This window comes from Diadema antillarum, unplaced genomic scaffold (genome assembly GCF_040938485.1).
Source record: "Diadema antillarum isolate AM-2024a unplaced genomic scaffold, OU_Dant_1.0 scf00000002, whole genome shotgun sequence".
Taxonomy (NCBI): Eukaryota; Metazoa; Echinodermata; class Echinoidea; order Diadematoida; family Diadematidae; genus Diadema; species Diadema antillarum.
In genome coordinates, this window is record NW_027270891.1 from 678,043 (window position 1) to 700,902 (window position 22,860).

Consider the following 22,860-nt stretch of genomic DNA (forward strand, 5'->3'; position numbering starts at 1 on the left):
CTCTGTCAATGATAACAAAAGTGTCATCCACGTATCTCCACCAGATTCTAGGGGGGTGGGGGGCATTCGAAAAGATCTCTTCTTCCAGATGTTCTAGATACAAGTTACAAACGACCGGTGAGATAGGTGATCCCATAGGTGTTCCATGAGTTTGTTGATATAACTTGCCATTGTAAGTGAAGTAGGTATTTTCAAGACAAATACTCAACAGCTGACCAATTTCATTCGGGCTTAAACCTGTTCTATCATCAAGTGTTTGGTCTTCTTGTAGATGCTCTATCACAATTTCCACAGCCCGTTTTACTGGAACACTTGTGAAAAGGGAACTGACATCATAGCTCACCAGTTTCTCATTGGCTGTAACTTTGCAAGATGTCACCTTCTCAACAAAATCTGTTGTGTTCACAATATGTCTATCTGTGCGACCAACAATTGGTTGAATTATCTCAGCAAGGTGTTTGGCAAGATTATATGTGGCTGAGTCAACAGAGGAGACAATAGGCCGCAGTGGAACGTTGAGTTTGTGAATCTTGGGAAGACCATAAAGTCTAGGGACAGTGCATGGGCACGAAACAGAAGGAGAGACACGATAATAAGTTTTCTCTTCGATATGACCTTTGTCCTTGAGCTCCCTCAAAGTTTTTGATAAGGAGGATTTCAACTTACTTGTGGGATCCCTCTTGAGACTGGAGTAGGTATTGGTGTCCGAAAGTAATTGTTCCACTTTCTCTTGATAGTTAGACTTGTCCAAAATAACTGTAGCCCTTCCTTTGTCGGCTGGAAGAATAATTAGATCTTTATCTTTTGCCAAACTGTTGAGTGCTGCATTTTCGGATCTAGAGACATTAGGTCTGGGGGGTTTAGCAGATTTCAAAATGCTGGCAACCTCAGACCGAAGGTTGTTAGCCTCATTTACCGGTAATTTGTGACATACCTGTTCAGTACTTGCAATAATGTCATCGTATGGAATGGACGGGTGAGTGATAGCAAAGTTCAATCCCTTTTCAAGAACACGGGATTGCTCTTCACTTAGTGCCTTAGAGGATAGGTTCACGACAAGTCGCTGATCCCTGGTGTTGGTTTCGCGGGCAGTCGACTTCAACTTCCGCGTTCTTGATTCCAGAAGATGTAATTTCTTGATGTGTCGTTCCTTGGTCTTCAGAAAGGTACGCTCCTGTCTTGCTTTGCACTGGATCTCCAATTCCTTGTAGAGGTCTTGTGTGATGGTGTTTTTAAGTGATGAGGAAAGAAATTCAATGCTTTGATTTAATCCATGGATCTTGTTGTGTATTTCCTGGATACGCTGGTGAAGAAGTTTACGTTCAGTGTTCTTGATGAGTAGTTTACACGACGCGTTCTTGATGGGGCAACGTAGTTTCAAACTGGGAGGTGTTAAATCCAAGTCAAGACAACGATGTGTATACCGAAGATGGTTGCGGTAATTGGCGAAAGGGCACTGAGACTAAACAATCCATCACACTCGGCGATAGCTGAGCACTCTCACAACACAGGACACAACATTGAATGGGATGAGGCGCGTATCATTGACTTTGAAAGCAACTGGTTGAAAAGAAAAATAAAGGAAGCACTTTGGATCAGAAGGGTCAATCCAGCTCTCAACAGAGACTCGGGATATACCCTTTCACCAATCTATGGTCCAGTGATTAATAAAGACAGGCAACGGCAGCAAGACAACACTCCACTGCATTAGGCTTGAGAAAGTCCTCAGGAGAGGACGAAAGCTTGCCCTCTACAATTCAAGGTTGGTTGAAGCTCAGTCATTTAATTACTTTCTTAGTACCCTGTATTTTGTAGCTGTATTATCTGCAATGGTCAGGATATGTTATGTAATCTCGTGTTTGTGTATACTACATGTAACTGTAGTTGAAATCCTTTGCATTCACTAATGTTTTGAGTACACAGGAAGTTATTAAAGGGGAAGGCTAGTAACTGATCAGTGGGAATCAGTGGAAATGCTGGGAGATGATTGTTCCAATCCTTATGGGATTCATTCAAGAGTTCATTGTATATCTATTGTTGTGTGAAAATGATTTGCTTCAGAATGGTCTCATATTCAAGTAACGTGCAGTTTAATGCTTCCAGGTTAGCGTCCCTGGTCAGTGACGGAGCATTAATCTGCACATTACTTGAATATGAGACCGTTCTGAAGCAAATCATGTTCACACAACAATAGATACAATGTACTCTTGAATGAATCCCATAAGGATTGGAACAATCATCTCCCAGCATTTCCACTGATTCCCACTGATCAGTTACTAGCCTTCCCCTTTAAGGCCAAAGGGAGATCTAGGGGCTTATTTACTTATAAACTCAATGCTGATCCTGATCTCTCTTTAGTCTGCAGGCCCACAGTAAGGGCTACATTGTAATATCAATCCAGCACATTGCTTCTTTGTTTTCATGCTACTGCCCCAAAGGATAGTGTGAGGCATTCTGTTTGTAAAGTAATTGAGAACTTTACTTTGCACAGATGTAGTATGAATAACAAAATAATGTTATTCAATGGTGTAATGGGTAATAATTGTGTGCATAGAATAATAAAAGTCAAACCTCCAAGTCAGTCGTCTAGCTCAATGAATCTTATGATCTGTGATGGATTGCATGGCGGTAAAATTAATGAACTTCTTCAAAATTTGAATGAATTGCTACAAATGTTTGAACACATGACAGACTATAGAGATTGTGTGAAACAGAGTACGTATCTCAGTTGACTTTGTGCTGCTGTCATGGTGCGCTGCTCTCTTAATTGCTTCTACAGTGTAGCCAAGGTTATCACTTTTGTTTCTTTCATTAGAATTTTACCATTCATCAACATTTAATTTATACTTCAAATCTATTTCAGTCAGGGACAGCAATATAATTCTTAATAGAAAGTGAGAGTGAAGTGAGAGAAGTAAATTGTACATTGTAGTAATGTAGTGTCTACAAGTACTTATTTTTTGTAGCATCACAATTGTCTGCGTATTTATAATAAGTAGTATTAGTAAATTAGATTTCCATGGTACTGTATACAAATGTAGTTAATTGCCTGTATTTTTTAAGCATGAAGAGTAGAAAAGGAAAGATGAAATCATAAATGGTAGCAACAAAATTTTGTGCCTGACATCTTCTCGTTAGAGTGTCACAGATACCATTTCACCATCAAAACATCCCTAATGGACACTCATTTTGTGGGCAGTACACACCTACATGTAAGTTCCTCTTTGTGGATTACATGTACGTAAGTGGGATCCCGTTGTGCAAGTCATATTCTGCCAAATGAGAGCTTTTCAAATTTAGATCAATATCATTTCGTCAGAATGCCATAGCAGTAATGTTCATCACACTGTTTGATTAACCTACAAATGTATAATGTGGTTTATGTGATTATGTTTTTTTTTCGTGTGTGTGTGTGTGTGTGTGTGTGTGTGTGTTTGTGGTGAATTGTGCAAGTTTGATAGCTGGTATTTATGAGATTAACAACTCGTGAAAACATTGTCTCTCATTTGCACAAATGCACTGATTATTGTCTCTGTGGTGGGAAGCAAACTTTTCTTTTCACAAGAGATGATACTAATTTCTCATTTGGTTTCTGTGGTTCTGATTGCAAATTCACTCTCATGTAAACTTTTTGTCCAAGTCTAAATGCGGCAAAATTCACAAAATAGGATGTATGGCATACACAACTTTTGTTCTATCATTCTTTTCAGTTTGTCTTATTAATGTTGCAATTGTAATCATATGAAGCACTGTCTAAATAAGACTACTCCCCACAATGTAGAGAAGTTTAGAAATAATCACAGTGTATCATACAATGTTGTAGGTACTGTACACATGTACAGTCATGTGAGAATAAGATTTTGTGGTTGAAGTGATTCTGAAAATGTTTGTTGTGAAACCAGCAATCTTTTTTTTCTCTCTCTCTCTCTCTCTCTGTCTCTCTCTCTTTAAACCAACTTTCCGCACATAATATATTTTTTCTTTTTCATGATTGTTAACATTTTGTCAAGTTCAACATTTTTTTTCTCCTGTATTCCTTTAAAAAGTGTTTCTTTCGATAAACTGTACTGTAATACAATGTACTAGTCAATATTTTTGTGTAATTAATGTTTCCCACTGAGTGGCTCAAAAACATTCATGGGTTTTTTTAATTCACACTGCACAATTGTCAACCCATTCAAAATGTGCAGAGAAAATTGTGAAGATATTTTTGTGAGTTTTAGAATTCACACTAGCCAAAAGTAGTGCAAAATATGGGAAATTTAATGTACTGGGGAAAATTCTGCGTTTACAGTAAAGTATTGTACACACCTGCATTTTTAAGTTGCTATTGGATGAGGATACATGTACAGTTGTACAAATGTACAGTGTAAAGGTTGGGTGTGTCATGTAAAGGAAATAGTGCAACTTTGAAGCCAATATTAATTGATAGAAATGTGTGTGTGCAGTATCAGGCATCCCGACATGACAGTACAGAAAAGTCTACAACTGTTTTGGATTTTATCAAAATACTGAAATACATTGCAAATTGGGTCTGATAACACTGTAGCAGCTGACCTGAAAATCAAAGAATTTGAGAGAAAAAAAAGAAGACAGGATAAAATGAGGTCACTACTATCCGGTGGGACGTGTTGGTTTCCACGGTCACACCTGCTATATCATGTGAGCTGGAGGAAAAAAAAAATGGAAAGAGGAAATTTAAGCAAAGTTTATTCAAGACTAAATATCTATGGGTCTTGGCAATACATGTACATCAAAACCACAAGCTGCATGAAGTGTATTATTATGTATGGTAAACTTACTGCCCTAGGAGGTGCAATGTATAGTTGGGACATGCTACATGTACAAACATGTACAATGTGTACCTTGTAAAAGTTTGGTGAAGAATAAGAGCAGTGACTTGCCATTTCTGTATCAGTGGACACTGTCGTAGCACATATTTATCATACAGAGACCCATTTAAATGTGCTCGGACACTTTGTATATTAAAGATAACAACAAAAAAGAAGTGATTGTTAACCCATTCTATCCTGAATTCTGAAATCCCTATATGGACTTTTACACAGGCCAGTAGGTTCCCATAGGGAAAAGGTAAAAGCTTGCAACATTAATGTGAATACAAGACAGCAAATTTGAAGACTGAACACTCTCTTTGAAATCAATGATGACTCTGAAGTCCATCCATTATTTTGTTGTTTTGGTTCAAAATATTCATTCACTTTTCTTTTTGGTCAAGCTAACAATATCCAGATGTCATTTCCAAAAATTCATTCAAAGAAAACTCTTACCCAAACATCTAGCTTGTTACAAAGTGTATCTGTTGCTCTTGTTTCTTTGTAATTTCATTTGAACAAGGAGATGGACCTAAATTTCATTTTTTAATTTTTAAGTGAATACTAAACTATGAAGGGAAGATACATGTATGGACTGACTTCATGCGTACTATTTCTTTGATCATTGTTTGGTAATGAATGATGATGACAATGTTAGCATTAATTCAAGGTGTCTGATAGTCTAACCCTACTACCGATCATTGGTCTTTTTTTTCATAAATTGTACATGTGTACACATATAGAATGTATGTCATACATGTACACTCTACTTGATGGATGCCGAGGAAAAGAATATTAGGCAACTGCTGCGCAAGTCAAAACTTTTTCTTTCCCATGTGTATGGAGGTGAAAGAGGTTTTTTTTTTTCCTTCAGTGCTCAATTCAACTTTCACAAGATTTATGTGTGTGAATAATCGTGCAATGTTGTGATTTCCCCTTTTGTTTCCACTTGTCCCTCAGACACGCCCTCTTGAGAGACTCAGAACGGCTCACCCTTCTCATGACTCTTGTCTCTGGTCTGGACTTTGTGACCTTTGACCTTGAACTGGTACGTTGCACTCTTGGAAAAAAAAAATCTACTCCTGCTCTTACTGGAGAAGTAACATTAATTTTCTTGTCTTGAGTAGCAAAGAAGAATGCTCATAAAGTACTGTACATAAATATTACTGATGTGGGAGATTTATTTTCAAAATAGATTGTTTTATATGTTCAGGACAGAAAACATAAACTACTGGATATGTTGATTGATATCAAAACCTTTGCTTTAGATGATCTATACTACATTTCCATCTTGTACAAGTTTGTATTGTATGGAATGACATTGAGAGGCATTTCTTTGATGTAACCAAAGACATCATCCACATGGTCATTATTGATGTAAGAGCATTCACCCTCTGATTGCCAATATAAATGTCATGCACTCATTCTGCTTACAGCTGCTGACTTTGTTTTGTTGTCCCCGCCGAACGAGTTCGAGCAGGGGACTATGAAACGGGCTCCGTACGTGTGTGTGTCCGTGTGTGCGTCCGTGTGTGCGTCCGTGTGTGATCAAAATGTTTAATTTGCTACTTCTCTGTCATTTATGAGCCAATTTTGATTCTGCTTGCTTTATATGATAGCACTACATGGGAGCTTTGAAACTTCCACACAGAATTTCAGATGTGACCTTTGACCTTGACCTTTGACCTATATTGTAAATTTTGCTACAAAATGCTACTCCTTCGCCATTTCTAACCCGATTTCAATTCTGTTTGCTTCATGTGATGGCACTAGTAAAGGGCTTCAAAAGTTCTACACAGAATTTTGACCTTTAACCTTTGACCTTGATTTTTTGACCTGCATTGTACATTTTGCTACAAAATGCTACTCCTTCGCCATTTCTAACCCGATTTCGATTCCGTTTGCTTTATGTGATGGCACTAGGTGAGGGCTTCAAAACTTCTACTCAGAATTTTGACCTTTGACTTCTTTGACCTTTGACCTTGATTTTTTACCTATATTGTACATTGGCTACAAAATGCTACTCCTTCGCCATTTCTAACCCGATTTCGATTCCGTTTGGTTTATGTGATGGCACTAGGTGAGGGCTTCAAAACTTGTACACAGAATTTTGACCTTTGACTTCTTTGACCTTTGACCTTGATTTTTGACCTACATATTGTACATTTTGCTACAAAATGCTACTCCTTCGCCATTTCTAACCCAATTTCGATTCTGTTTGCTTTACTGTATGTGATGGCACTAGGTGAGGGCTTCAAAACTTGTACACAGAATTTTGACCTTTGACCTTGATTTTTGACCTGTATTGTACGTTTTGCTACAAAATGCTAGTCCGCCACCATTTCTAACCCGATTTCGATTCCATTTGCTTTATGTGATGGCACTAGGTGAGGGCTTCAAATATTCTACACAGAATTTTGACCTTAGACTTCTTTGACCTTTGACCTTGATTTTTGACCTATATTGTACACTTCGTTACAAAATGCTACTTCCGGCGGGGACATACAATGTATATTACGCACCGCGTTATTTCTACTTTTCCTTGTTATATTTGATTTTCACATGCTAAATGTCCTGTAAAATAGTACATATATCTCATTCTAATGCATTTGTATCAACAAAGTGAATTGAATCCTATCATATCACAGAATGTGCACTTGCAATCTAAAATTTGATTGCTGGTGAAATAAGATTATTAGAACTCATTGACAAAATAGATCATGACATGACTTTTATGAGCTGTTTGAAGGTTGCTCACAATTTTTTTCTTCTGTTTTCTTCTTACGCTCTCCTGGATGAAATCTACCTTGTAGAATGTAGCATACTTTGATCTGGTCAGTCATGTTCCCCGCTCAGCGTCCGATCCACGTGACTTGGATGACACAGTGTCTATCCATAGCAACATGTCTGTGGAGTCAGTATCCTCCAGTGTTTACAATGATAGAGAGAGGAGTGCATCCTTTGGTGGGGAGAGTTGGACGTGGCCGGAGGGGTCGCCACGGGAACGTCAGACTCAGAGACCGAGTCTAGAGGAAAGCTCAGGTAGGACACTAATAATCAACCTTCATCACTGTGTCTTGTCTCTTGTAATATATGCCACTTGTAAGAGATTGACTCAATTTGTGCTGTTCATTTTTTCACTTTGTTTGTGTGAGAAAATACAAAAAAACAGTCGTCTATGTGATAATAACTGAAAGGACAAGCATCCAATTCTTGTGAAGTGATGTGTTTGCCTGTGTAGGTGTTGTTAACATGTAAGATTGCAGTAAAATCTGTGGAATAAAATTTGCATGTAGCATAAACCAATTGGACATTAGTCTTGTATATTATGATTTTTTCCCCATTTGCTCACTGCAAGCATGCTCCAATGCATGTTTACTGAATGTGGGTGAAGGGGATTTTCCGCTTATACACTGCAGAGTTTAATTTGCTCTTAAAGTGTATAATTATACTGTGAGCCATTTTTAGCAATTCACTAATATAGTAATGATATAATGTCTTTCCTTGCTATCCTCATTGAGACCACAACTGATGTTGAAACCAGAAAGCAGTCTTTCCTATTTCCCCCACACTATTTCCCTTTTTTTACCACATGACTAACTCCATAGTCAGTGTAAAAGAGAGTTTCATTAAGGAGCCCAGGCAACCAGCAGAGTCAAGCAGGGTATGAAGCTGTAGGCAAGGCTTGTTGTGTAGACTACAATATCATCATTTAGTCACTTTCTCTCTCCCACTGAAGTTTTTTTACCATTTCTTTCCCAATGCTAGGAGTTAGGCCGGCTACTGATGCTGTTTCTAGAGATGTAGACGAAGACAAAACAGAAGCAGTTGAAGGATGTGTAGAAGATGCCAAACCAGGTGAGAGAAAATGTTTGAATTCGGTCACCAAACTCTCCTGCTTTTTGCTGTGAATGTAGATAGGCTATGTGTTCCTGCTTGGCTTTTGTTTTTAAGATTTCTGTGTCTGTTGTTTCTGGACTACTATAATGCATTCATAATGATGGTCATGTTATGTGTAGCTTCATAATTCTCTTTTCATCTTGTAATGATTGAAACTTCTTCTAAAGTGTTGATACATTGTATTTTTGTGCCTGTTTCATGAAGTAAATTTGTTCTTTTATGTCATTGTCTTTCTCCTCACTCCTTCAAATCCAGATGAAGAAGCAGTCATCTTGACATCTACTGCTCTTGATGCCCCACCTAGTGTAGAATCCAAAGATTCAGAAGAGAGTCAGGAAGTGACACGCCCTTTGACCCTTGACATCACGACACAGTCCAACAACAACAGTTCCAATGAGCTGAAGCACGTCACCAGGAACTACTCCACCCCTGATTTTGACATCAATATGGAGAAAGTGGCTGAACAGGATCAAAACCTTGAGGTCATTCGCATTAGGAAAAAGGGGAAGAAAAAGAAGAAGAAGCGTGCTGGAAGCAAGGGCAGTGGGACTGGTGCCAAGGATCTCAAGTGTCCCGGGCAACACACCCGGGACCGAAGCTCCAGTCCCAGTACCGTTTCCATAGCGTCAAGCTGCATCGAGGAGACAGAGCTGGAAGAGAAAGATGCCCTGCTGGGAGTGGATGGGAGAAGAGGATCTCTGTCATCAGCCACTAATGTCTCGGAGTGTTCGGCAGTGGAGAGTGAGGCGGATGCCAGGTCGGTGCTGGCAAGCAGCTTACCGGAGAGTGAGACCCATCCACCAGAATCGATACACGATGAACGTCAGGAGGATGATGGTAAACTTGGAGAATTAGCAAATGAGTCCAGGGAGAGTGTGGGAGAAAAGCAGAAAGAAGCATTGACAGACTGTTCTATAGTGATCGGCAGTATTTTGGATAAGGTGTGTGAAATGTGTGAAGCCATCGATAAGGATTACTCACAGGAGGAAGGAGTGGAAATAGTCCAAGATATCAAACATGATGGTGTGAAGGCTGCCGTGGATCACAGACTGAAAATACCTTCTCTTACAGACTCTTTCCAAGACAGTTTTAACTCCTCTGTTGAGGTCATTGATAAATCCAGTATATACTGGCAGGGAGAGTTTACAGACAATAGCTTTGATGCAGACATTCCTTCATCAACTCCAGGCAAAGCAAGAGTCTTAGGGTTAAACGTTGAGGAGCAAGGTGGGCAGCCAGATGATGATGTCTTTACCAAGCCTGACACATATGCCAGGAATCTAGAAAACAGAATATCTTCAAGCCCGAGGGCGGGCAAGGGAGGAGACCTCAAAATGGATGTAGATTCCTCAAATAAAGGAAAAACATTGCAAAGGACAGTGTCATCTAGCTTAGAATATGATACAACGATATCAGTGCCATTGAGAACTGTACATACTGCTCCTGCCAATGGCTTGCCACAAAATTTGAATTCCAGTGTACCTTCCACTGAATCGGACAGCCCTTTGAGTCCGGTTACCTCGGATCACAGTTTCATGCAGTCAGATATGTCTGTAGGCATTCCTACTTGTAGCTCTGACAGCCTGTCATCCGGGGTAGGTAGTGGTCCCGACTCGACCACGCCCAATTCCGGTGTGCTCTCACTAGACTTGGAAACAAGCAATGGATGTATGACCCGGCGGAAAGACAAGTCATGGCAACAGTCGTCGGGTGTGTCATTCTCACACAGCTTAGACGATGATGAAGATGGGTTTGTCATCATCGATGTCATGAAGGATGGAGAAAAGGAGGAAGAGAAAGAGATGGTGGAGGAGGAGGAGGAAGAAGAAGAAGAGGAAACACAAAGAATTGGTGGAGATGGCAGAGATGCCAGCCAGGATCCACTCTGTGCCCTGGACATCAACTTGAGCCAGTATCAGAACCAGAGTGATGGTGTAACCATGGCAACTGATGAGGTTGACTTCAGTAAAAAGGAATCGGAGGTGACAGCCCATGATGCAGAAATGAAGTAAGTCATGCGATGTTTCATTTCTGTCATGGAAAACGTCTATAGCACCTACCCCAGCTGTCATACAATTCTAAATTATGATTTCAGTGACCATAATGCCTATTCAAGAGGAATGCATTTTAGGGATTAAGAGGAGTACATAGCACATGTAATTGTCTTGTGTGTGAACCTGTTTGTATGGAAAGATGTATTTCTGCAGGTGACATACTATGTGGAACTGACAACTCAGATAGGCATCTTGGCAAAATTTGTAAAAGGGAGCAATCATTTTGCATAATTACGTATCCAGTCCTTGTATGGCTGTCAAAATGGGCTTGCTTTAATTTTGATTTGAGAATTAATTCTTTTTTTGTGTGTCAACTGGAAGATCTTTTGTCAAAATTCTGACTTTTGACATACCAGGATCATCTGCAACAAAATTTGTACTGAGTCATATATCTGTCTTCCACGCAACATACTGTGCAAAAAAAAGGGGGAGGGGTCAGTAACGAGGATTAATGGATGATAACCCAAGACTGCAGGGTGAACACTATTAGCAAACATGCATGCTGAGTGAACATTTGTACTTCAATTGTATAACTTACAATGTATAATGTTTTAGATGATGACGAGATACAAATTTGCTTTCCGCAGGTCTGTAGCCGCAACTTGGTAGACATTGGAAAAAAAATGAACATCTGAAAAGGTGACCAAATTTGCACACTTCCAATGTTATTTGAATAAATGACCTAATATGCATTCATTTAATGTCATTTCTTGATTTCCCACACAGAGTGGATAACAATCTCAAACTCTATTTGATGCTGGAGATTTTCAAGATTGAAGATGAGAAATTTCACAAGGTGGGCATTCTCTGGTTGTATGTGACCAACACCCTGTGCTATACTTGATATAATGTATGTATGCTGTAGCTAAGCATGCTGTAAATACATTGCACGTATCTATTCTACCATGCAGTTGCATGCAGTTGATAATGTGCAATTACATTTCACATTGACAGAAATGCAGCAGCTCCCAAGATAATGCAGTCATGTGACTAGTGCAACGACGTACAAAATTATTGTATTGCCTACGGTATTATCATATCATGTAATATAATTCCAGAATCTGACTGTCTACAGATGGGGCTAAAATGAACTGATGTGTTTTTATGTAGACCATATGATACAACAGATATTGCCTTCTCTATCATTGTATTTCAACATAATGATTGATAGTAACTTGGGAATTATATTTTCCCCTTGAGATAATATGTGACCGTGCATCACAAAACCAAAAAAAGTTGCACCCCTTGATTTTACGTGAGGACTCAAAAAAGGTGAAACGGGTCAACCAAATCAATCTTGAGTATTTCATATTTTCTGAGAGAGCTATTCTTCTTCTACGTTAATCCTGAGTTTGGGATCATACAGTCTGAATTGGAAAGTCTGTTTTCTGCAGTTTTTCTACAACTTTTTTTTTTTTTTGAGTAGTGTGATCAGGTATGTCTTAGAGGCCCCTTTTCATTTCTTGAACATCCTTTGTACACTCTTCACTTTTAAATGTGATAGTAACTTTTGAAAGGATAATGCTACTGCCATGAAAGTTGACATTAAACATGGATAGAGTGTGTTGATAGTGCTTAATTTCAGCTTAATCTGATAATCTCTTCATTGTTGTTGCTCCCGTGGTTTACATCCTGTTTTTGTCCCATTCATCACACAGCTAGCATGGCTTGGTAAACATTAACCCGCTGAGGACGAGTCCCAAATACAGTCGGGCAAGCATCTATGGGAAATGTGCGTTGTAGCAAAATCAAACCGTCCTTAACGGGTTAAGCACTTGAATAGACCCTGTACTTCAGAGCCTCTTTTTCTCAGTTCACACTTTCGCAGAGCATGTGCTTTCTTTCCAGTATGTAGATAGGTTAGAAGAGTCCATTTGAATTGAGTTATACGTCATTTTAAAGCTTGGAGTCTACTCTCAGAATCTGCCCTTAACTGAAAATCCATGTCTGGTGATTTTTTGTTGGTTTAGTGATGCAAGGTCACATATTTTCCCTCAGTGCTGTGCAGTTCAACATATAAAATCTCTTCCGTGGGTATATCAAGTATTATATTACATAGTCTCTATTTAGTATCTGTCTCTGTGTTCTGTTTTCATATAAAAAATATTCAGCAAAGTTATAGAAAGTAGGAAGGTTAACCACTACGTCTGCTTCTTTCTCTCAGCTACTGAGACTGAGTTCAGGTCACATGGAAGGCAACCTGATCCCTGCATTCATCCTTCTTACTGATCTTGCCATATACATCTTGAGAAGAGGTAAGAAGATACTGGTGACTTCAATCCTCGGGACCGGCAGTTTTCTTTCATAATATCAAAAATTTGTTGTAACTGAAGGGAATTTTGCACCATAAATGCTAGTGATAATAATTTTGGAACCTGAATTCCTGCTTCGTTTTAAGAAAGTTTCGTTACAGCAGTGTTTGTTGTAACAAGAGGGCCCTGTTTTACACTCTTTTTTTTCTTTCTTCCCCTGAGCATATCATGTCCAAGGTCAAAGGTCACATATGATATTTGAAAGTTTTACCATATATTAGATGTATAAGTCCAAAATCACTAGAGGATGATTTGGCAGGCTAGATTTGAGGATTAACCTCAAAAGGAAGATTTACTAAATAATTCCAAGCTTTTACTAACAGAACAGAGATTAATTTCTAACATTCTCATAATGAGATGGGTCAAGTGAAGAAAACAAAGTGGCAAAGAGATCAACATGAAATCAAAGTACAGTTGAACCTCTCGTATCCGGACTAGTCGGGACCGCGGCTCATCCGGATAAGGGATTTGGCCGGGTACGGGAGACTCAATGCTTTATACATGTACATATACAATGTACATACAAATGTACATATGTACTGATGTAGCCCATAGTAGTACCACATGTAGTAATGTGTATACTGCAACCTTTTCATTGTTACACTCAGTAACAGACCCCAAAATAGAGGTTCGTGTTTGCAAGAATGAAATCATTTTCTTTTATAAATTCTTGGGATGATTTACCTAAATAATTATTGAGAAATGTATCAAGTAGATCTTGAAAATAAACAGTACGAGTCGACGAAACGACGCTTCAAAATTCAATCATCACGGCTCGGCAAAGTCGACTGTAGGTCGCCATTGTTAGATTGAGTGGGAATCCCCCTTTCCTCCCATAATTATTAAAAAATAAAAATAAAAATCACGGCGAGATTGCGTCCATATAATAGAGAGATCCGGATAAAGGGAGGCCGGATAAGAAAGGTTCAACTGTAATTGATTTGGACTGACCAGTGGGATAGGTTTATCAATGAAAGGGAAATCACACATTTCTGTAGTTTTGCTTTGAGCTTATGTCATGTCAGATGTGCATTTAACCTTGCCATACCATGTTAGTTTATTTTTCAGTTGATTTCGTATGGATGCCTGACTGTAAAAATATAATACACTGCACATACAGTGAGCACTGAGCAAGGAAAATATAGGTAGGAGCGTGCTGGAAGCATACTGACTACATCCTGCATGTTTCTTTTATATGTTAGGGGAAAGGAATGGCCGATTCACTACAGAGAGTCGTGTGATGTACAAAGAGCTAGACTATGTCTTGGTAAGTTATACACTGCCATGCGGCTTCAACCAGTTATTTGTGTTCGAGAATCTGCCATCATTAGTAAACTGTTAAAGGAGGGACTGTGCAGTTTTGGTTGAGGTGAGGATTTAGCTTTTAACGTTTTGCGAGATATTCAGAAACCACTATGAGATGTCAAAGAGCATGCAATTCTAAGGGGAATCAAAAGTTTATTTGATGAAAATCGGTTTTGAAATGGCTGAGATATCCAAAAACAAGGTGAAACAAAGAGATCCTAATAAAAGATGCGGCCTGTCGCCTTTTATTATTATCACTTTTTTGGATATCTCAGCCATTTGAAAACCAATTTTCATCAAATAAACGTTGAATCCTTCTTAAGATTACATACTCTTTCATATTTCATAAGAGGTTTCTCATTATCTCACTTAGGAATGTTATAAACCTGAAACCTCACCTCAACCAGTACTGTACAGTCCCTTTAAAGTAAGGAAGACAGATTTTATTTTCAATTGAATTGTATGTCTGTTTCTCTATCATGCATGCAATATGAAGGCATTGTCAATGGGCCCTTTGGATCTATCAAAAGAGTTATAAACCAAGTTCACATGAAAAGATTGTGGTTGTTAGCTTTGATGAATAAATGAATACAAGTTCGTTTGACCTTTCATTTCTAGTTGTTTCTTTATAGTGAAAACCACTAATGTAGAACTGATCTGATTATGTAGTTCTAATTGTAGGAACCATGTGATATTGAATGCGTGATCATTTTCATGGTGCACTTTGCTCAGATTATCTTTTCCTTGTTTGCACTGAACTTCATTCATGTACCGAGGAGAGTGCTGCCTTGTGCAAATTGGCTTGACTATTTCTGGTACTGACGCACTACAATTGTACGTACACTGTATGTTTCTACATGATATGCAAGATAACAAGGTTTTGATATGTGGAGAGTAGAAAGAGTATTGTTGACCTCATATGATAACCGGCTCAGTTTGTCAAGCTACATTCAGATGGTTTCAATATCCTCAGAAGGACAAATATTAGTTTACACCCTCCAAGATTTTATCAGACTGCAGTTTGTGAATTGAGTGAATGCAGCAATATTAGTAGAATACATTAGTCAAGTTTGATGAATATTGAACAATCTTTTCAAAAGTTAGGAATTTTTACAATTTTTTTTTGTGTGTGTGTGTGCCGCCATCACTGGATGAGATGACAGTTTTGACGTCACTGCAAAACAATGATAAAAAGAAAATACGGAGAGAATTCAGAATATTTTTTATTTTTACAGCATAATGAAAGAGCACGTGACTCACCTTTTTTTTTCAGGATATACAGTGTAGGTACAAATTGTATAATATTGCCCTATACATGTCATACTACATGTATGTCAGTAACAAGTCAAGGAATGCGTACTTTTCATAAAAATTGAGTTATGGGCAAATGTCTTCATGTTTTCATCACATAAAGTGATCTAGTCCACAAATACACTTGTGCATCCAATATAGAATAATATAGCTAATGTGGAATAGACAGGGCTGTTGTTGTCATGAATATCTAGATTGAATGACTGTACAAACTTCAAAATGTGTGTTTAATATTGAACATTTATTAATCAAGGCAAAGGAACTATTCCAACTTATTTTCTTTTCTCATCTCTCTCTTTCTCTTCATAGATTGGTCTCAATTACCAGTCCATTCTGCTGGTGTGTAAATATAGAAGAAGACAATTTTGGCTGACGACAGCGAGTGAAGATCTGACAAGGTAACAAAAACACCTAACAAGACACTTCAACACCACAGTGTAAAGTGTTCAGTGTACAGGTGGAGGAGGACATTTGAGAATGATCTGTGCAAACAAAGAGAGATCAGGTTTATTGGTGGATGGTGTACCTCATGAGATATTTTAGACTTGAGTCAGAAGGGTCACGCATTTTGTAGCAATGAGGTCATACACATGGTGCACGTACACTGCATACGGGTGTCCCTTACAAAGAGAGTCAACTATTATGATGTGCCTATTAAGACCGACGCACACTATACAACTCACGGCCATACGACTGACAGACTTTGGATATGAAATAAATCACAGTGACCTCAGAATAAACACGCTTGTTTATTTCAGAACCAAAGTCTGTCAGTCGTATAGTCGTGAGTCGTATAGTGCTTGGCGCGCTCTTCATATGTCAACAGCTGGTACATTGTATGATACGCCTTTGGACTACTGTGCATTTGACCGCTCCTCTGGCAAGGATGCGGTGAAGTGTGGTACGCTATAGAAGAATGCTTGAACACACCCAATGGGTATCTGGTAGAGAGGTGAATGTTGATGGGATTTTATTTTACATGTTTTGCCTTTCAAGAGACAGTCTGACTGGAATACTTTGTGTGTTTGTTTTTCTATTTCATTTGATTCCGAAAAAACGCAACGCATATAAAGATGAGTACAACTTGTACACTCTATGTCAAGTAAAATACGTATGCATAAATTAAGAAGGAAATATTGCTGCAAAAAGTAATACATGATACAATACAAAGTATAATAAAATTGAATATAGGCGTGCCGTGATAAAAGAAAGAAAAGAAAACGGTGTTTTTTCCCTATAGCACCCAAACATATGAAGGAAGTACTGTTTCTTTGTTTTTATTGATCCAATAAACTGTTTGTGTCTGTTTCTGTTTACTTGTATTTCCGTTTAAATAACCGAAATCATGAGATTAGATTAAACGTTCAAATTAGACTCTGGAAGCCAGGGAAAGGAAACTCTGGAAAATGATCAGTTGTTAAAGATATTAGTTTTTGGATATATTGAGTCTCACAGGTGTATCACAATGTGCCTTCTTGTTGCTTTAAGTAAAGACAAAAACAAAAACAAAACAAACAAACAAACAAACAAACAATTACCTACAAGCAAAAGGAGGGATTACTTTAAAGGTCTGAGTGCATTGTGAAGTAAAGCAAAACAAGTTAGACCACCTCACATACACAGTGCACTCAAGCACTTAACATGTAACCAGTCATATTGTATATTTATCTGAAAGAAAATTATGTCCATTATTGTCTTTGAATCCATGAATCATTCAGGTTCTTCCTTCATTGCGTGAAGAGTGTGATGAAAAGTAGCCAGATCCCAGGGTCTCTCTGTGAGCTCACTGACCCTACGGCCCAGGCCATCGGACTCAAGAAATTTGTGGCCAGTGTGGAGAAAACTGAGGTATGAGAGTCTGCTGCTTCTCCAGTGTTTCTGTGAAACAATGGCAGACTTAAGAGATTTGTGCACCTCCACAGGCTTTGATGCTGTACAGTCTTTGTGATGATGTTATGCAATATCTGTGGATCATCTGTTTTATAGTCTGAATAACTGCAGTAATACACCTGTTTCTTCTATAGATTGTTGTCAGTTGAATACTCATGTTGTCTATTGAGAACTAAAGGACAGGAGGGCCATATGACCTGTTATTGAACATCAGTTACCCATAAAGATCATCATACCTAATGCTAATTGCTTCTGTACATGTGTTTGGGTCTTCTCCGTGAGCTAGCTCAGAGTTAATCAAGACCTTTATGTCTTTTACTTGCACGTTCACCACTTGTCTGAAGTCCCGCAGACTGGCAGTTTTCTTTTGTTATATCAAAATTTCATTATAACCAAACAGGTGAAGTATAAAAAGATACATAGATAATAGATAATAATTTCAGGACCTGAATGTTTACGTCACTGTAACAACATTTCTTTATAACCGTTTTTGTTACAACAGGAATGCACTGTATCAAGTTTTATTCTGTCTCCCTGAATACAAAGTGTTTTGTGCTTTGTTTAATAATATTGGTCACTGCATTAATTCCCCTATCCAGATGTCTGATGTGAGAGTTCACCTGTACAGTCTAGTTCACTGGGAGGACCTTGTAGACTCCTCCACAGCGGCTGACATGCAGCTTTACCTTCCACCAACCAAGGTGAAAGGCATGCTGCACTATAAGACCCGGGAGTCCTTCTTTGTCGGCAGCTACTGGAAAGTTGCCTACTTCAAACTCAAGAACAACATCTTCCGTCGCTATGGGCGACGACTTGATGATGAGCCCGAACTGGTGATCGAGCTCAGGTACATGTATGATTTTCTACTTTGTATAGTCTGTGCATGGCATGATGAAAAAAATTCTTATTATGTTGATGATTTGTTTAGTTTTATTGGATCAGTCAAGATCATTTATGAGTTTGTGGCAGACTATCTTGAGAGAAGAACTCTTTAAACCTGTTTTTAATGTCAAACCCAGAAGGTAACATTCCCAGTCTTTAAGTGGAGTAGTAACTTTTATTCACTGAAAGCCAATAAACTTGGTAGAGTTTACCTCTTTGAAACTTTGAGTGTCAATAGGTGCAGAAAACCCTGTAACATTGTACGCCCCGTCCAAAGTCCCTGGCACAGAAAGGGTTAGACTGCTGTAAAACCAGAAATGTCCCCGTGCATTTTAATTTCACACATTTCGTGAAAGCCGAGATTCGCAAAATTAAAATGCATGCAAGAGTTTGTGTCTACACTATATGCATTGAACATCAGTGGCAATTTGCAAAAATTTCATGAAGCGAAAACGCCTATAAACTCCAATTCTCGAAAATTTCATGCGCTGAAAATATATTGCCTTACACTATGTAATGCTTTGCTTTTTACCTCAGGCAACAAAGACCTTTTCATTAGTCAGTCCCAAGAGTAAATGTTTCAGTAAAGAAAGTGAAATGAAATGAAATGACAGGAAGTCAGACTGTGTGGTCATTTCCTTATACTCTACAATGATAATGAAAGTAGTAGGCCTATCTATCACAAAGCCTTCTTGAAATCACCAGTTCTTTCCATGAGGCACCATAATGGTATAAAAAATGATTACTGTAAGATCAGAAATTTTTACATGCAGTAAACTTTTGCAAATTTTGCAAGGAGCCAAGATTCTCAAGAGTAAAATGTATATGAAAGGTTTCGTCAACACAATGCTTTGAATGCTAGTGGTGATTCCTGAAAGTTTCATTCAGTGAAAAAAGGCTGTCAGCTCTAAATACGCAAAAGATTCATGCCGTCAATATTTCTGGTTTTGTAGTATTTCCCTATTGATGAGGTTTTAAGCAGTGCAATGCTCATTTTTGTTATTCATAAAATTTCTGTTTTTTATTTCATTTTTTACATCTGACTATCAGCACCAGCCCTTATTGTACATTAATTGAGATCTGTATTGATGCAAATTGCCTTTAAGTAGATATATGAATGAATATTCAGAATGATGTACAATATGAAGCTACTCATTTTTGATGGACCTTGTGTAACCTGAAGATCTTTGCACCCATCTCTCACACAGCTCACACAAGTTTGGTGGCTGTCGGCGGGTCCACCACTCCGACCGAAAGTTCTGCTTCGAGCTGGTCTTCACTGATGGCTCTCCGCCCCTTCAGCTGGCTTGTGAGAATGAACTGCAGATGTCTCACTGGCTGCAGAACATTTGTGAGGTCGTTGCACAACAGGTACTGCTGCAAACATGTCTGTGCAAATCGTTGTGTTCTAGTCTTCTATACTCATGCAATCGGTGACAATGTCTACATTGTGTAGGCTTTCTCAAGCTGCACTGATGGAAAGTGTTCAATGTCTGCATTACTACAAAAAGACACTTACATGGAGAACTCCTTCATTGTGAAGATGGTATTGTCTGTTGACCAAAGACACCATCAATCTCTGAAACAGGTTAACCCAACATGTTGTCAACTCATTATCCATTGATGCCTTCATCAATCAAAGAATAAAAGCATTACTGCTTTAAAGTATTCACCAGAGGCATTATCCTGTACATACACATTTTTTTACCTTGTACTAACTGCACATACCCTTTCTTAGCCCAGAGACTCACATCTACAGGATCTACTACTCACAGATTCTTCTGCAGTGTGTGCATTTACTCTACAATTCTGCACAGTACTAGAAAAATGTGAATGCCACATTTCATGAAGGCTTCAGTTTAAAATCATATGAGACAAGTAAATATGTGTGTGTATTGCCACAAATTGGTAGAATTTGCTGACAATCTTATAATTCGATTAGTAGCACATATTTTCTTTCATTTTTTCTGTGTGGCAGCCCTCATTTGTAGAGCGTTATTGGAAACTTCAAATAGAAATACATGTAAACTCACATGGTTTTAAATTCATTCAAAGGTATTGTAAAACATTATGGGATGTAAGATTGATGGTTATGTAATATCTCTTGTACATTTTCATGCAGCACGAGTTGATTTTAGTTGGTTACTTTGTTGCACTGAGTAAGATAGTTGACTAAGGAATTCACAAAGGCAAAGTTGCAGAAGTAAATCAGCACTCTTCCAAAGCAGAGCATTCCCAAAGCATGATTATTGAACAAGTTGATGATTGTCACCGAGTGTGAAAAAAATTCATCAGAAACCTTCATTTCTGTCCAGTTTGCTTCTGTATCCACACCCTACCATTGGAGAAATATTTATATACAATTTGCTTACTATAAACTTTGATAACATTAAGTGTAACCACATTAGAATTACCTTGGTATTATATACCACAATTCATTGTCATAGTTCTTATTGACAAAATACTGTAGTATTTCTGGCTCCAAAGTACACCTTTTTGAGATAGCATTGCACATTTGCATATCTCCTGTGGGCAGAGGACAGGAAGTGTGTCTGTTCATGTAATCTCTAGATTCAAATCTGATCGGATTTTTTTTTTCTCAAGTCTATACACATTTTGCTTTTTCTATGTATCAAAATCACCTGAAATTTTGATTTTCGATTTTTTCAACAAACCTCAATATCACCCCTATACTTCGTGACATGATTCACACTCGCATCTTGCACATGTATTTTGTGCGAAGTTTCAATTTTCACCCGCAATACCACAGTATCTTCCAATGTATTTCACATTGTATTTGCGTTCGTATTTCAAAAATACTGTGCAAAATACTGCGGTATTACGTCGTAAGTGTGAATGGGGTTATTGGAAGTGAGTTATTCCCACATGTCTTTTTCTGTCCCTCAGCATGCCGTGTCCCAGCGGAGGGGCAGTCCGGTCAATCCCTGCCAGCCGTCCTGTGCGGTCATCACCTCTCGCTCCCTCATCCTGTGTCTAGAGGACTACCAGACCCACTTCTTTCGGACCCTGGCCCGAACCAGTCTGGCCAGCATAGCTTTTGTTGAGACCAGTCCAACAAAGCACTCCTACGTGTCTCTGGTCAGTATTCACTCTAGTTTATCCCTTCTCTATTCAATGTCTATTCAATGGATGAGGCTTTTGCAGTGCAGAACTGATTTACAACTCAGACTAATGTTGTTGTGATATGAATAACCATGACTCACATCATAATATTTTATTTGATAAGTATTGTACAGAATTTTAGTATTCATATTTTCACAGCCCCATTTGCTTTAAATGTCTAATTTTGGTCATAAAATGAGCAAGGTCTTCAAGTGCTTTACGTGGTCTATCTGAAAAAGTAAAAAACATTTTACTTAAATATTAATGCTTTGCTTGATAAATGTTGTGAGGAATGTTGTTTTTCTCATTTTTGAAGCTGTGTTTTAAGTCATAAAATGAGCAAGGTCTCCCAATGTTTTACCAGGGGGGTGTTTCATCAACGTTTGTCAGCGCTGACCAGCGCTGACAAACGTTGATGAAACACCCCCCTGGTCTATCTGAAAAAGTAAGAAGCCTTTTTCTTTAATGTTAATTGTTAAATAAATCTCTCTTCCCAGTTTTGATATTGATGTAATCATGTCCGATTGTTCATTTTGCAATGTAATAACCATTCTGCGTTTATCTTGGCAGAATTTTCACAATGCTGACTGTGACAATCCATGGCTGCTGTACTTCACTAGCCTCAAGGAACAGGACAAGTTTGTCAGGAGTTTGTCAGAAGCCTTTCAAGAACAGACCACGGTGAGTTCATGCTAGGTCATGACAAGAGGTCAGGGGTCATAATGAAAATTGTTGTCTGCTTGATTTAATAATAGCATATCTGTGGAGCCTTTGTTTTAAATATTCTATGTTACCTTCTTACCTAATCTATTTTGTTGTCCTTTATTTCTGCACAGAAACACCTGAAGACCAACACACTGCAGGACGACAAGTTGAAAAAGCGATGCGGCAACTGCCAGGAGTTGATAATGTCGTCATGGCAACGTTCAGACAGCTTAGAGAGGGGTCGTGTGAGGGGCGACTCATGGTAGACCAGGGGTCGTGTGAGGGGCGACTCCTGGTAGACCCTGATTAGAGAGGGGTCGTGTGAGGGGCGACTCCTGGTAGACCCTGATTAGAGAAGGGTCGTGTGAGGGGCGACTCGTGGTAGACCCTGATTAGAGAGGACCAGTGTCACCATGGTGTTCATGTATGGTGTAGCTCGCATGATATCATCACCATTACTTTCATTCAAACCAGTGGCATCTGTGTCTCATGTTAATGCTTGTGATTTTCTGCTAGCTGTTCTTCAAAATGGAGGACAAAGCTCAT

General features: G+C 38.6%; 1 protein-coding gene across 1 annotated transcript in view; it reads left to right on the forward strand.

Moving 5' to 3' along the window:
• LOC139729209 (pleckstrin homology domain-containing family M member 2-like) overlaps window positions 1-22,580 on the forward strand; it is a 44,037-nt gene extending 21,457 nt beyond the window's left edge. Inside the window, exons 5-18 of the mRNA XM_071640175.1 lie at window positions 5,793-5,880; window positions 7,646-7,874; window positions 8,601-8,690; window positions 8,988-10,740; window positions 11,513-11,582; window positions 12,951-13,041; window positions 14,301-14,365; window positions 16,024-16,112; window positions 17,433-17,562; window positions 18,204-18,451; window positions 19,695-19,857; window positions 21,394-21,585; window positions 22,180-22,290; window positions 22,446-22,580. Of these exons, the coding sequence (XP_071496276.1) occupies window positions 5,793-5,880; window positions 7,646-7,874; window positions 8,601-8,690; window positions 8,988-10,740; window positions 11,513-11,582; window positions 12,951-13,041; window positions 14,301-14,365; window positions 16,024-16,112; window positions 17,433-17,562; window positions 18,204-18,451; window positions 19,695-19,857; window positions 21,394-21,585; window positions 22,180-22,290; window positions 22,446-22,580 (3,454 nt within the window). The remainder of the gene's footprint in view (window positions 1-5,792; window positions 5,881-7,645; window positions 7,875-8,600; window positions 8,691-8,987; window positions 10,741-11,512; window positions 11,583-12,950; window positions 13,042-14,300; window positions 14,366-16,023; window positions 16,113-17,432; window positions 17,563-18,203; window positions 18,452-19,694; window positions 19,858-21,393; window positions 21,586-22,179; window positions 22,291-22,445) is intronic.
• The last annotated feature ends 280 nt before the right edge of the window (window positions 22,581-22,860 follow it).